The 15,048-nt window shown below is 41.5% G+C and overlaps 1 protein-coding gene across 2 annotated transcripts in view; it reads left to right on the top strand.

The window, feature by feature from the left end:
* The window catches only part of GRAMD4 (GRAM domain containing 4), a 142,174-nt gene that overhangs the window by 41,293 nt on the left and 85,833 nt on the right, over positions 1-15,048 (top strand). For both annotated transcript variants that reach the window (XM_048836252.2, XM_048836255.2), the window contains exon 2: positions 41-251. In XM_048836252.2, the coding sequence (XP_048692209.1) occupies positions 41-251 (211 nt within the window). The remainder of the gene's footprint in view (positions 1-40; positions 252-15,048) is intronic.

The following is a 15,048-nucleotide window of genomic DNA, read 5'->3' as shown; positions in this document are numbered from 1 at the left end:
TCATTTAATAAAGCATATTGTTTTCTTTTATTTCTTGTAGGGACTCCAACCGTCATGTTAAGGTAAAGCAGAAAAGTGCAGTGCTGAACATGCTAAAGAGGTTAGACAAAATAAGGTTCAGAGGTCACAGGAGAGATGAGTTCCTTGATTTAGCAGAGTCTCCAAATGCTTCAGATACTGAATGTGGAGATGAAATCCCAGTGAAAATACCTCGAACGTCACTCAGAGAGAATGAAGAACTAAGAGACCCTGTAAGTATTCAATCTGGCTACATTTTTAAAGCTATTATCAGATTAAAAAAATAATGGAACATGGTAGCTGTTAATGCTGCTCTCCTGATTTTATTTTTTTTTTTTTTTGGAAGTAATATTTCAGGATTAAGAAAGCAAATAAGAGGTGCACAGTTTTGAACATGCTCATATTTTTGTAACTCTACTTCAGTTCTTCCTTTTTGTTTGTGGACGTTAAGCCTATTTACTCCAATGGTCCACTGCTATCTTTGTCATGGAAGTATAAAGTTGTATTTAAAATGTGGTGTTTCTTTATTCATGCTGTCCGCTCTTGCTTCCCCTGGATTTTGTGGGCCCATAGGTCTATGGATGTAGTTAGCACAGGAAAGGAAGGAGAATGATACGTAGCAACACCAGCTCGGATTTTTCGGGGCAGTTAAGTGGTGGCAGAATGTTAACCAAGTCTCCCTCAACAAACTAACATACTGTGGAGAAAAGGAGTACTTGTGGCACCTTAGAGACTAACCAATTTATTTGAGCATGAGCTTTCGTGAGCTACAGCTCACTTCATTGGATGCATACCGTGGAAACTGCAGCAGACTTTATATATACACAGAGAATATGAAACAATACCTCCTCCCACCCCACTGTCCTGCTGGTAATAGCTTAGGGAGGAGGTATTGTTTCATATTCTCTGTGTATATATAAAGTCTGCTGCAGTTTCCACGGTATGCATCCGATGAAGTGAGCTGTAGCTCACGAAAGCTCATGCTCAAATAAATTGGTTAGTCTCTAAGGTGCCACAAGTACTCCTTTTCTTTTTGCGAATACAGACTAACACAGCTGTTACTCTGAATACTGTGGAGAATGTGGGAGATTTTTGTATTTCTGTGAATATATTTGTCCCTTAATTTACTTGTTATTATTCTGTCTGACTGCCGTTGAGTTAAATCACAGGAGGTTGTTAGGGGAAAACAAATGAAACATTGACACGGGAAGATACCTCTAGAGAGAACACCAGCAGAACAATGGGGAGAGCAATTGACTGGGAGATACCCATCTGCCTAGCTCCTGCTAGGTCAAAAGGTTTATTTGTCCCAGGCCCAAGCCTAGCATCAGAGAGAGCTAAACCATTAAAGATCCCTGTCTATCAAGAAATGGGGGTGAGTAGGAAGCAGTGCTGGAAGTGAGATTGACACACACTTAGAGAATGCTGCTGGAGCTGGCTGTGTCTCTCCCAGTGCAGGAGTAGGGGTCTCTAGGCTGAGTGGAACTTACCTAAACCTCATGCACGTTTTGGCTAAGATGCATGAGTTTAGGCCGCCTTGTTATTTTAATCCATTTCTCTAACTACTGTATTCCTGTTGGGTAATACATAAACCTTCTGTTTTGAAAAGGCTGCACTGTGTTGCTGCATACGCTTTCTGGTTACAAAGCGCGCACTTTCTCTCTCTCCCCCTCCTCTAAGACTCCTGCAGGGAGCCAAGCCAAATTGGCTCTGCCAAAGGAGCCATGGTGAAATATGGGAGGAGGGGGGCTGAAGCCTAGGGGTCCAGTCTAACAGTAGCAGAGTTGCAGGATGCTTCCTTGAGTGAAGTGGAGACCCACACCCTCTTTCTAGGATGGGTGTACTCACAAGAGACAGCAAAGGGGTATAAGGCATAAATCGCTATGTGAGCCATGATGCATCGACTTGAAACTGCTATGTGCCTTTAACCTGAGAAACTCAAAAAGCTTTAAACAGCAATGTCCAGATCTAAAAAGTGCCCTATTCCCATTCAGAATAATAAGAGGTACTGAGGACTTGTGGAAAATCTGGCCATTAAAAATTGCAGTGGCCCTGTGTGGGGGTTGGGGGGTGTCACTTTTTAATTCTCTAATGAAATGCAGCAGCCTTTGGTGTGAAACACAAGGCCTGTTTAACACTATGCAGCAGCTGAGGAAGGGAGGTGAAGGACACAGGTCAAGACTTTCAAAAGTTACTAGTGCTTTTGGACACCTCTGTTTATGGGTCCCCAGACTGAGACACATTTTAAAAAAGAGTGACTTTTCAGAAAAGGATGAACATCTGTCATCTGAAAATCAATCCACTTTTAAGGTGTCTCAAATTGAATGTCCACAAATAGTCATCCAAAATCACTAGTTACACTTAAAATTTTTGGCCACTGTGTACAATGTAAATTGCAATGGAAATTTTTTGTAAAGACAAGTTTCCAGAATTGGAGTTGGGCCTGGACACCAGAACTCTCACCCCTTTTATTAAGAAATATGCTGTATTATCTTTATTGACCACCGATGGTCTTTGTTCTTACATGTTATCTGAAATTTGAAATGGTGCTCTCTAACTACTTGCTGGGACACTAGTTCAGTGTTGATGTATTTCTGCTGTACCTGTATGTCCAGTGGTTATCTCTACTCTATCCCATTTACTTAAAGGCTGCTGGCAACCTTACATTAAATCAGGTTAGCTTGATCAGCACAAGGCATGTATTTTTGTATTTTTAATGTAATGTTGCTGATTAAATATAATAATGTGTTGATAAATTCAACAGCTATCTGGCTTTTAAGTAACCATATCCTATCAGATGTCTTGCTATTTCTTTAAAGCATGTCACTTAACTTAGACAGGAATTTGGGTTGTGGATTTTTTTCCCTAAATTTTATGCAACAGTTTAGTTCTGTGTCCTCTTTAAATTACATGGAAATCAATAGCTATGCATTGCTTTGGGCAGGAAAAGTACACCAGAAAGGGTATCTTTCTTTCTATACAGGGAATTGAGTCATTCTGCATATAAAGTTAAGACTGTACCTCTTCCCATTAGACTTTCTAGGCTGTAAAGCACTCTGGTATGTGCTTATGTTCCGGCAGCTTCATGTTCTCAAAAATGGGCACTTTGCTGTATTTGGTCTATGTAAGAGAGTGTTTCTTTCCATACTGACTATATAAATGCAAGAAAGCTACTCTGATTTTCCTTCTAGGGTTTAGCAGAGTTTCTAGTTAAAATTAAAAGCCTTTTGTTTCTGGCCCTGCTTATGACTAATATGGAACTCCGAACTGCACCTCAGGTGGCAGTGATATCGGCACAAGATAAGAATGTCTGTAATGTTTGTCCTGGGTGACAAATAATCAGATTTATCAGGGAGGAAAGAAATTCTTTTGCTTTTAAGGTACTGGACTGTTAAATGGGGATAAAATAATTCTCTACCTTATGGGGGTGTGGAGGATAAGTACATTAATGGTTTGAGATTCCAATACTACAGTGATCGGGGCTGTATAACTGCTAATCAAAATGTAGGTCCTGCTGTCAAAACTCTTATTAACTGACAAGGTGTGTGTGTGTGTACACGCACGTGTGAGAAAGTGAGGGATAGAGATAAATGGTGCCTGGTTTTAAGGACAGTGACTGTAAATTGGAGGGATTATTTACCAAATGTGAGTACAGTAGAACCTCAGAGTTAATACCTTGGGAATGGAGGTTGTTTGTAACGCTGAACAAAATGTAATGGTTGCTCTTTCAAACGTTCACCCATTTATCACTGTATTGACTCAAATTATTGGGCTCAATACAGGGATAAATGGGTGAAATTGAATGGCCTCGGATGTACAGGTAATTAGCAGTGTTCCCTCTAATTTTTCCCACTACTGTGTGGAATAAATTTTGTTATGTGCACCAATATGGTGCACATAACAAAATTCATGTGGTGGGGTGGGGCCAAGGGGTTTGGAGTGTGGGCTGGGGCTCAGGACTGGAGCAGAGGGTGGGGGTGCAGGCTTGGGGTGGGGGTGCAGGCTCTGCGGTAGGGCCAGGGATGAGGGGCTCAGGGCTGGGGCAGAGGGTTGCGGGGGTGAGGGGTCTGGCTGGGGGCGTGGGCTCTGGAATGGGGCTGGGGATGAGGGGATAGGTTCAGTGGGGCTTCCCAGGGCTATGGTGGGGAGAGAGGACTCCCCACCCCCAGCAGCACCTGGGCTGGGGGTGAGGGGGAGGAAAGGTGCCTCTCCCCACCACGGCAGGTCCAGGCCAGGCTGGGTCAGGGCCGGGGGAGGGGCGCCTTTCCCCCTGTCGTGGCAGGTTCCATGCTGGGCTGGGTCGGGGTGCTGCGGCAGGTCCAGGGCTTGGGGAGAGGCATCTCTCCCCACCACAGCCCTAAGCACCTGCGTGGCACTTAATAGGCAGCCGCACAGCTTTGTGGGAACTTGGGTAGTCAGACTAGATGATTAACGCTCCCTTTTGGCCTTAAACTCTGTGTTCTAACTCTTTTACCTGAGGAAAAGAAATCTCTCAAGTATCAAAATCCCAAGGTTTGCTGGTAAAGTTTTAAAGAAAGCCCGACCACTGAACTGGTAGAATTCACTGGCTAAATACCTGGAACCAGAATTTGAAGTGCTTACACCAGCCTAGGAGTAGTCTCGTCTGTCAGTGAAGAGAGACTGTTTTCTTAATTTCATTCAGGTCATTTCAGTGAGTAGTTTATTCAAAGTTCAGAAACCAGTTGGTGGCTGAAAAAGAGGGAAAGCTTGTTTCCTCTTCCAATCATGAATAAAAATAAGGTGTGAAGATAAGTTCTTCTAGTTGTAAAATCTTAAAGGTTATGGTGACCAGACATAAGAAGATCGATGGATTAACTGCAGATAATCAGTTAACCTTCGCTTAATCAGTTTTAAATGCAAAACATGTTTTGAGAAACTTTACTTATGTATCCAGCACATTTAAATTAGTTTTAACTAATGAAAAACAACTTTAGAATGCTGTTCCTGTGTCTTAATTGAAGTTCAATTTCCATCCAAACGGAGCTTTGTAATAAAAAATAAAAAAATCATCAATCACCATCAAATAAGAAACGATAATAGAAGTGAAACTTAAGAATCTGAATGTTGTAAGCTGCATAACTGCTTAAATAAATGTGTGGCTATAGTGTACTATCCTGGTTGGTAATTAGTATCATTTTTAGTATGAAAGCTATGTTTAATTGCAAATGTACATGTTATAATGAAAGTGGATGGGTCATTCTGCAAGCAGATAACAAGATTAGCTAACACACCTGAGCTAGTAGTAGTATTAATAGGGGATTTTAACTTCCCTGATATCTGTTGTAAGATTGTTAGAGCAAAATATTATATGTTTTGCAAGTTCTTAGCATGTGTAGGGGACAACCTTCTGAGGAAACGACAAGGGGATCATTCATTTTGGATCTGGTTTTGACAAACAGGGATGATTAGTTGCAAACATGAAGGTGGTCAGGAACTTGGAAGGAAGTGATCATGGTCTAATAGAATTCAAGATCCTAAGGAATGGAGGACATGAGAACAGCAAAACAAGGACACAAGACTTCAGAAATGCAGACTTTAACCAACTGAGAGAAATAGGAAAGACCCCATTGAAAGAGCAATTAGAAAGAAAAGGAGTCAAAAGGGGCTGGCAGTTTTAAAGATGTAATACTAAAGGCTCAACATCAAGGTACTCTGATGCAGAGGAAAGATAAGAGCCACAAGAGGCCAGTGTGGCTGCACTAGGCTGCACTTTTTAGCTATCAAAAAACCTAAAGGGATACCTACAGGAAATGGAAGGAGGTATACATGGGAATAGCGCGAGTGTGTAAGGACAAAATCAGGAAAGCTAAGGCAAAGAATGTTTGTGACAACAAGAAGGGGTTCTACAAATAAGTCAGACGAAAAAAAGATAGTGTGGGTCTTCTGCTCAATGGAGAAGGTGAGCTGGTAACGGAAGATGATAGGAAGGCGGGGCTGTTCAATGCCTGTCTTGCTGCAGTCTTCTCACAACAAATAACGTGACTGGACAACTAGCAAAGTTATCATAAACAGTAAAGGGGAAGGGATGCAGATCAGGATAAGTGAAGAACACATCAGAGATCTTCTGACCAATTTGAATGAATTCAAGTCAGCAGGGCCTGATGCGATTCACCACTGGGTACTGAAGGAATTAGCTGAAGAAATCTCAGAGCCACTGGCAATAATATTTGCAAACTCATGCATGATAGGAGAGGTCCTGGAAGAGTGGAGAAGAGTATTGCCCATCTTTAAAAGGAGGGAAAAGGAGGAGCCAGGGAACTATAGACCAATCAGCCTGACTTCAATACATGGGGAGTTATTCAATTTGCAAATACCTGGAGGATGAAGGGGTAATCACTAGCAACCAGCATGGATTTACTAAGAATAAATCATGCCAAACCAACTTGATTTCCTTCTTTGGTAGGGTAACTGGTTTGGTGGATAGAAGGAATGCAGAGGGACATAATATACCTGGACTTTAGCAAGGCTTTTGACACAGTCCCACATGACATTCTGGTAGGTAAGATGGAGAAATGTGGGCTTGGCAAAACTGCCATTAAGTGGACACACATTTGGTTAACCAATAGCAAACAGAGTAACTATTAATGGAATGGTGTCAGATTGGAGAGAGGTCTCAAGTGGGGTTCTACGGGGATCTGTTGTGGGTCTGGTGTTTAACGTCTTCATTAATGATCTGGATGTAGGAATAGGGAGCACAGTGATCAAATTTGCAGCTGCCACAAAGCTGGGGGGGTTGCCAACTCTTGGGAGGATAGAGCTAAAATTCAAAGGGCTCTTGATAAATTGAAGAAGTGGGCTATAGATAACAAAATGAAATTCAACAAAGGCAAACATAAGGTGCTACACTTGTGGAAGAAAAATCAAATGCACAAATACAGAATGGAAGATAACTTGCTTGGTAGCAGCACTGCTGAGAAGGATCTGGGAATTGTGGTGGATCACAACCTCAACATGAGTCAGCAATGTGATGCTGTTGCAAAAAAAAAAAAAGGCAGCAAATGCAATTTTGGGTTGCATTAAACAGAGGCATAGCATGCAAGTCATGGGAGGTTATAGCACCACTCTACTCGGGTCTGGTTAGGCCTCAGGTGGAGTACTGTGTCCAATTTTGGTCACTAATATATTAGAAAGGGTGTAGAGAAACTGGAAAAGATCCAAGGACCAATGACAAAGATGATCGAAGGGATGGAATGCAATCCATATGCGCAAAGCCTGAAGGAAGTGGGTATATTTCGTTTGGAAAAGAGGCGATTAAGGAGGGACATGATAGCCGTCTTCAAACACTTGAAAGACTGTCTAAAAAAAGATGGAGAAAAGTTGTTCTCTCTTGCCACAGAGGGCAGGACAAGAGGCAATGGGTTCAACCTACAGCATAGTTGATTTAGATTAAATCTCAAGAAAAACTACTTAATTGTAAGAACATTAGCACAATGGAACAGACTGCCTAGGGAAGTTGTGAAAGCTCCTTCACTGGAGGTTTTCAAAAGGAGGCTGGATAGCCATCAGTCTTGGATGGTTTAGACACAACAAATCCTGCATCTTGGCAGAGGTTAGACTAGATGACCCTTATGGTCCCTTCTAACCCTATCGTTGTATGATTCTGTGGATACCAGTGAATGAGAATCAACCTTTTTTTGGGAAAATTGATTCAAATTAGTTATTTAAATCAAAGTTTGTTGATAAAAATCACTAATTTAAATCAATTCACCCCGATTGTAACCATGTTGCCTCTCAGTAATCTTTGTGATAAACTAAATAGATTGCGCTGTTTAAATCTCTCAGTGGATGGAGAAAATGCCTTACCTTGAATAATTTTTGTGGCTCCTTTCTGCACTCCTATGTTTCAGAATCCTTTTTAGGAAGTGGACATCTGAACTGTACGCATTATTCCAGTATCTTTCACTAATGCTGTATACGGAGGTAAAATCACTTCCCTACTCCTATTCACTACTCTGCTGTTACATATCCAAGGATCGCGCATTAGTCCTTTTTGCCATGTCATAGTCTGAGCTCATGTTGAGTTTGTGCACTGACTCCTAAATCCTTTTTAGAGTCATTACTTTCCAGGGTACAGTTTCTCATTCTGTAGGTATGGCTTGCATTCCCTTTTCCTAGATGGACAGTATAACTTTGCATTTGGTTGTATTAAAATGCATTAAAACATTAGTATTGCTGCTTTGTTTGGTAAGATGCAACCTGTTATAGTGGCTCGGGCTTCAAACTGGAAACAGCAGATCTGCCTTTTATTCCTCAGCTCTGCCACTGACTTGCTGTGACCATGGCCAATGTCTTGACTTCTGTGCCTTAGCTTTTCCTAGCTGTGAAATAAGGTGGTAATGCTTATTCACCTTTGTAAAACTTTGTGTCCAAAGGATGGAGAAAACATTTTACAGTGCTAAATGCTGTTTAATGGGATTAATTGATATTTGTGTGCAAAGGAACTGTGGGCAGTTTGTTTGTTGATAATTCATATAGTCTCTTGGAAAAACCAAGGTTCTGTGCAAAACTTATTAAGAACCTGCATTGAATGGACAAAGTGAGACTGCAAATTGATGCTGCTACTTTGTCCTTAACTGGGTACTCTTTTGTACCTGGCATGTCATCTGAAAACACAATGTACACAACTTACAATGAAAGTCCACCACCTGACTCCTAGGATTAAATCTGACCGAGTTATTGTAGTGTATAAAATGTGTAAAAAAATTAGTTGTTGAGCATCACTTTAAATTGAACCTTTAACATTACTGTCCCCAAACTATTTCTACATTGCTCTGAAGATGCAAAGCACCATGTGAATGCTACTAGTTCTGTAAAATGTCTTTCAGTATTTAATATCTAAACTAGAATAGTATTAGATTTTTGGGGTTGTGTGGCATGCAACAGGGTCCCTAGTTTTAACTTTTTGCTGTTCTTCAAACTCTGGAAATAATTCCAAATTCTACATGTTAATTCAGAGAGTTTTACCAACTTACCCACTTTTCCTTTCACTTTTCTCTCTCTCTCTCTCTCTCTCTCTTTTTTTAACACATCCCAGAGCCCTTTGTTCCAGACACACCGTCCTTCCAGTCAGAAGTACTGGGCAGTACTTGCCTCCCTTTATAACCAAGGCCACTCTTTGGATGGCCAAGTAGGTTACTTGAAATGACAAGTGGTATTATCTCCCAAGGGCTTGGTATGCTGCCTTGTCACTCGCTCACATGTTGTTGCCCTCGGTAATAGGAGACCAACTTAAGAATGATGTCAGTATCTAAGAAGGGTTTCTTTAGGTATGTTGGCAACAAGAAGAAAGCCAAGGAAAGTGTGGGCCCCTTCATGAATGAGGGAGGCAACCTAGTGACAGAGGATGTGGAAAAAGCTAATGTACTCAATGGTTTTTTTGCCTCTGTCTTCACTAACAAGGTCAGCTCCCAGACTGCTGCGCTGGGCATCACAACATGGGGAATAGATGGCCAGCCCTCTGTGGAGAAATAGGTGGTTAGGGACTATTTAGAAAAGCTGGACGTGCACAAGTCCATGGGGCCGGATGAGTTGCATCCGAGAGTTCTAAAGGAATTGGCGGCTGTGATTGCAGAGCCATTGGCCATAATCTTTGAAAACTAGTGGTGAATGGGGGAAGTCCCAGATGACTGGGAAAAGGCTAATGTAGTGCCAATCTTTAAAAAAGGGAAGGAGGAGGATCCTGGGAACTACAGGCCAGTCAGCCTCACCTCAGTCCCTGGAAAAATCATGGAGCAGGTCCTCAAAGAATCAATCCTGAAGCACATACATGAGAGGAAAGTGATCAGGAACAGTCAGCATGGATTCACCAAGGGAAGGTCATGCCTGACTAATCTAATTGCCTTCTATGATGAGATTACTGGTTCTGTGGATGAAGGGAAAGCAGTGGATGTATTGTTTCTTGACTTTAGCAAAGCTTTTGACACGGTCTCCCACAGTATTCTTGTCAGCAAGTTAAAGAAGTATGGGCTGGATGAATGCACTACAAGGTGGGTAGAAAGTTGGCTAGATTGTCGGGCTCAACGGGTAGTGATCAATGGCTCCATGTCTAGTTGGCAGCCGGTGTCAAGTGGAGAGCCCCAGGGGTCGGTCCTGGGGCCGGTTTTGTTCAATATCTTCATAAATGATCTGGAGGATGGTGTGGATTGCACTCTCAGCAAATTTGCGGATGATAGTAAACTAGGAGGAGTGGTAGATACGCTGGAGGGCAGGGATAGGATACAGAGGGACCTAGACAAATTGGAGGATTGGGCCAAAAGAAATCTGATGAGGTTCAATAAGGATAAGTGCAGAGTCCTGCACTTAGGACGGAAGAATCCAATGCACAGCTACAGACTAGGGACCGAATGGCTAGGCAGCAGTTCTGCGGAAAAGGACCTAGGGGTGACAGTGGATGAGAAGCTAGATATGAGTCAGCAGTGTTCCGTTTTTGCCAAGAAGGCCAATGGCATTTTGGGATGTATAAGTAGGGGCATAGCGAGCAGATCGAGGGACGTGATCGTCCCCCTCTATTTGACATTGGTGAGGCCTCATCTGGAGTACTGTGTCCAGTTTTGGGCCCCACACTACAAGAAGGATGTGGATAAATTGGAGAGAGTCCAGCAAAGGGCAACAAAAATGATTGGGGTCTGGAACACATGACTTATGAGGAGAGGCTGAGGGAACTGGGATTGTTTAGCCTGCAGAAGAGAAGAATGAGGGGGGATTTGATAGCTGCTTTCAACTACCTGAGAGGTGGTTCCAGAGAGGATGGTTCTAGACTATTCTCAGTGGTGGAAGAGGACAGGACAAGGAGTAATGGTCTCAAGTTGCAGTGGGGGAGGTTTAGGTTGGATATTAGGAAAAACCTTTTCACTAGGAGGGTGGTGAAACACTGGAATACGTTACCTAGGGAGGTGGTAGAATCTCCTTCCTTAGAAGTTTTTAAGGTCAGGCTTGACAAAGCCCTGGCTGGGATGATTTAATTGGGGATTGGTCCTGCTTTGAGCAGGGGGTTGGACTAGATGACCTCCTGAGGTCCCTTCCAACCCTGATATTCTATGATTCTATGATTCTAAGATACACATAAAACAAGCAAATACATTAGCTTACAGTGCAGTTTTGCAAGCCTCACCTGACACTCTCTTCTTATCCTAAGCCAGTTAATCAAACTGTGGTTTTCTTCATTCTCCATGGCTAGGTGCTCAAAATTAGCTGCAGACTCAAATGTCCAGACGCTCATTTTTGTACATAGTATTTTGATTGTACTGAACTTTTTGTATTTTTAACTCCTTTAGATTTATGCTTCCTAGAAAGTGTATCATATATTGAAGGCGTCCTAGACATTGTGCAAAGTACATGGCGAGAAAAAATACCAGATGACTGAACTGTGCCATTTACCATAAACCAAACCATCAAGCCAGGCAAATTACAACTACAATTACCCTCCTTGACCAACAGTGCACAATATTCACCATATTAAGATATATTTATATTAAATAAGAGGCACCGTTGTCCAATAGCTAAAGCACAGGATTGGGAATGAGGAGGCCTAGGTGCTCTGGTCAGTGAGGGCAATGGCCAACATCTTACACATCTTTTATCATTTCTTTAAATAATAGTTTAAGATCTCTGCTTTGGATGTTCGATGTGAATGACTAAAAAATGAGACATTGGTGGAATATAGCCTTGAGTAAGTCTGTTGCCTTTTACTCCTGGGGGAATTCTGCGTCACTGCGCTTGTGCAGAATTCATGTTCCCTACAGATTTCTTTGCTTCCCTGCAGAAAAATGACTCCTGATAGGGAAGCAAAGGGAAGCCGCAAGAGTGGTCCTGTGCCCCATCCCTGGCAGTGCAGGCAGGTTGGTTTGGGCAGCCAGAGCAGCCAGTAGAGACATAAATCACCGCCAGGGCGAGGGGGGATTAGGGCTGGGCAGTCGTGTGTGTGAAAGAGAGAGAGAGAGACTGTCCGTCTTGCTCGCTGTTGCGGCACACTCGGCGTGGAGGGGTAGGGCTTTGAGGTGTCTCTGAAGAGGTAGGCGTGGGGCAGGCTCTGTTCCCTCAGGCAGAGCAGAATGTAGCAGCCTGCCTGCTTAATGAATTGTTCCCATTGTTCTTAGTGAATTCCCCCAGGACTATAAAACAGGTGTAAAAAATTTTAAGGCTCCTTTACGTTGCTAGAGTGATGTAAAGGAGCCTTATTGTAAAGGCCAGTGTGGCCTTATAAATACTTATGGTGCTTTAGTGATTAGAATTGGTCTAAATCTTTGGACTGAAAAAGTTTCCTATGAAAATGTGCTCCATGAACTGTTTGCTACTGACCTTTTTTGAGATGGTCAGTAGCCAGTATAAATTGTGAGTTTGATTCCCCAGCCCTCAGTTGCCTATGATGTAACACTAAGCATATGGCTGCATATATTTGTTGACTAATAACTAGAAGTTAAAGGGGTCAACATGAGCTCCATTACTATTAGAGAAAGGGGGTTTGGTGATTTCCTCCAATGCTCCCCAGTCCCATTCTCCATCCATTGTATTGTAGTTTAAATAGATGACCAAAATAATTGAAACCAGCTTGATTATATTGTACAGATTATAATATGCAGAATTTGCAGAATTTTAAAATATTGTGCACAGAATATTTAATTTTGTGCAGAATTCCCCAAGAAGTAGCCCTTAAACTTGTGTATTGCTTTTAATGTAATGCATTGCCAACTACCATTCTCATACTTTGTGACTGAGTGGTGTCAATATCCTCAGTATTAAACAAGCAGAAGACACATAGTTTCTGGTTTAGGGAGTTTGCAATATGAATTTGAATGCAGACTGAAGCTGAGAGTTGCTTACTGTGAAATGCTTTTGTATGCACTACCCTTTAAATCCTGAGTTGGTGGGTTACTGCTTCAAACCACAGAACTTTGGTGGTGATCTGAAGCATGTGTGCCACTATCTTCCTTCGCGCTACTCCCTTCCATTGCTGAGCCGTCACTCTCTTGGCTCTTGTGATGTTGTCATTTCAGTAGTTGTCAGAAAGTCTTAGACCTTGTCTTCACTATAAAATTTAATTGTGTTCAAATGTTAACTACCGTGATGCTTCCTACAACTCTGTATATAGGAACACTTTGTGGTCAGCATCATATCAACTAGTCCTAATTTTGTCCGGGCTAGAGAGGAACTGAACTGCCTAATGTGAGAAATTAGCAGAAAACTATTCTGCTTGGGAATCTCTTTCCAGGCTTTTTCTACACATCACAAAGATGCAAGAAGGGGCATAAGCCTGATTTCTGCCTGCCTCCCTCTTCCACTTCCTTTTTAAAGTGAGCAATTTTCCTGCATTTGGCCACACTGGCAAACCTTGCTAACTCCTTTGTATCCTGGATTACTGGTAGCTTTGCTTCCCCCTTCCTGGTCGCTCCCAGGCATTCAGGGATGTATTACGTATTTGATATGAATCCAATTTTGAGATGTACTTTTTCTACACATCACAAAGATGCAAGAAGGGGCATAAGCCTGATTTCTGCCTGCCTCCCTCTTCCACTTCCTTTTTAAAGTGAGCAATTTTCCTGCATTTGGCCACACTGGCAAACCTTGCTAACTCCTTTGTATCCTGGATTACTGGTAGCTTTGCTTCCCCCTTCCTGGTCGCTCCCAGGCATTCAGGGATGTATTACGTATTTGATATGAATCCAATTTTGAGATGTACTTCTTTTTAAACTAAGAAAAATTAATCCCATGGTGGCTTCCAGAATCGCATGGAATTGACTTTGGTGGAGTGATTGAATAGTGGGGACTGGGTTGTAGCTCTTCAAAAGCAGTGTCCTTAGAGATTTCCTGATATGGTTCTGCTGGCCAGTGAATATTTCTGCTTGGTATGGCATCCTGTTCTGTGACATTATGCAGTTTGATGTGTGGTATGCTGTGGTACAGTTCCTAAAACAGCCCTGTATTATCTCTTTTACACTGGGAGTTGAGGATCTGTCACTTGTAAGTGCTTGATGCCGACTGCATAACTGATAGCTGATGCTTAAGGGTGTGGCTTTTTCACACCCCTGTGCACTGTAGCTATGTTGACGTAAGTCTTAAGTGTAGAGTAGACCTGAGTTTCTTCAGATGTCTTACAAATAATAACAAATGAAGTTTTGTAACAGCTTTGTAAGTGTACTAGATGATCCATATTTACAGATGAGGAAACTAGCCAATAAGATAGTTTTCAACAATGGTTTTAAACAGGTTGGATTGATTTTTAAATTAGTGATTTAAATCACCAAACAGGGAACCTTGATTTGTAAATCATAGACTTTAATAATTTTCCAAAAGATAGGTTGATTCTCATTGGTTAATAACAATTCAAATATGTTGCTTTTCAACTAAATATAGCCTTTACTCTACATTTGGGGCTTCTTTTTGCTAGCTAGGAGGATATATAGTATCTACACACACCTATATAATTGCTTAAATAACTTAATTTACATGTATTGAGATTTTTAATTTTTACATTTTTATTAGAAAATGGTGAATGATTCATTTCTTATTTACTAGATTAATATCTTGAGACTTGTGTCAAGCTCTACTAGGATTGAAATTCAAATTCAGTTAATGATCAAAAACAATTGTTTATTTTTATTTTTCTAATTAAATAAAGCTAACTTAAAGTTGTTGGATACATAAGGGAAATCATTTTTTTGGCATTGAAAACTGATTTACTAAACAAAGGAAGTATTATCTGTAGTTTAATATATTGAAATGCTTGTTTCTGGTAATCATGTCCTTCCGCAGTTTAGAACTAGTAGATCTGATCCTCTTACACTTAGTTTTTATTCATAGATTGGAAGAGGAAAACAACCTTGCCTACTTCTTAAACTTCCAGGTGACATTACTTAACTTTTGAATGAAGTAGTCATTGAACTGAACCAGTTGAATAAACTGAAATGAAGAAAATAGTCTCTCTGAACCTGCAGAAGAGGCTAGTGCTATCAAAAGTTGGGTTAGCACTTCAGCAAATTCTGGTTCCTGTTGTCTGACTTTCTTTAAAACTTG

The sequence above is a fragment of the Caretta caretta genome, chromosome 1 (genome assembly GCF_965140235.1).
Source record: "Caretta caretta isolate rCarCar2 chromosome 1, rCarCar1.hap1, whole genome shotgun sequence".
Lineage (NCBI taxonomy): Eukaryota > Metazoa > Chordata > Testudines > Cheloniidae > Caretta > Caretta caretta.
Note: the sequence above shows the minus strand (reverse complement) of the source record. Positions and strands in the feature narration are given on the sequence as shown.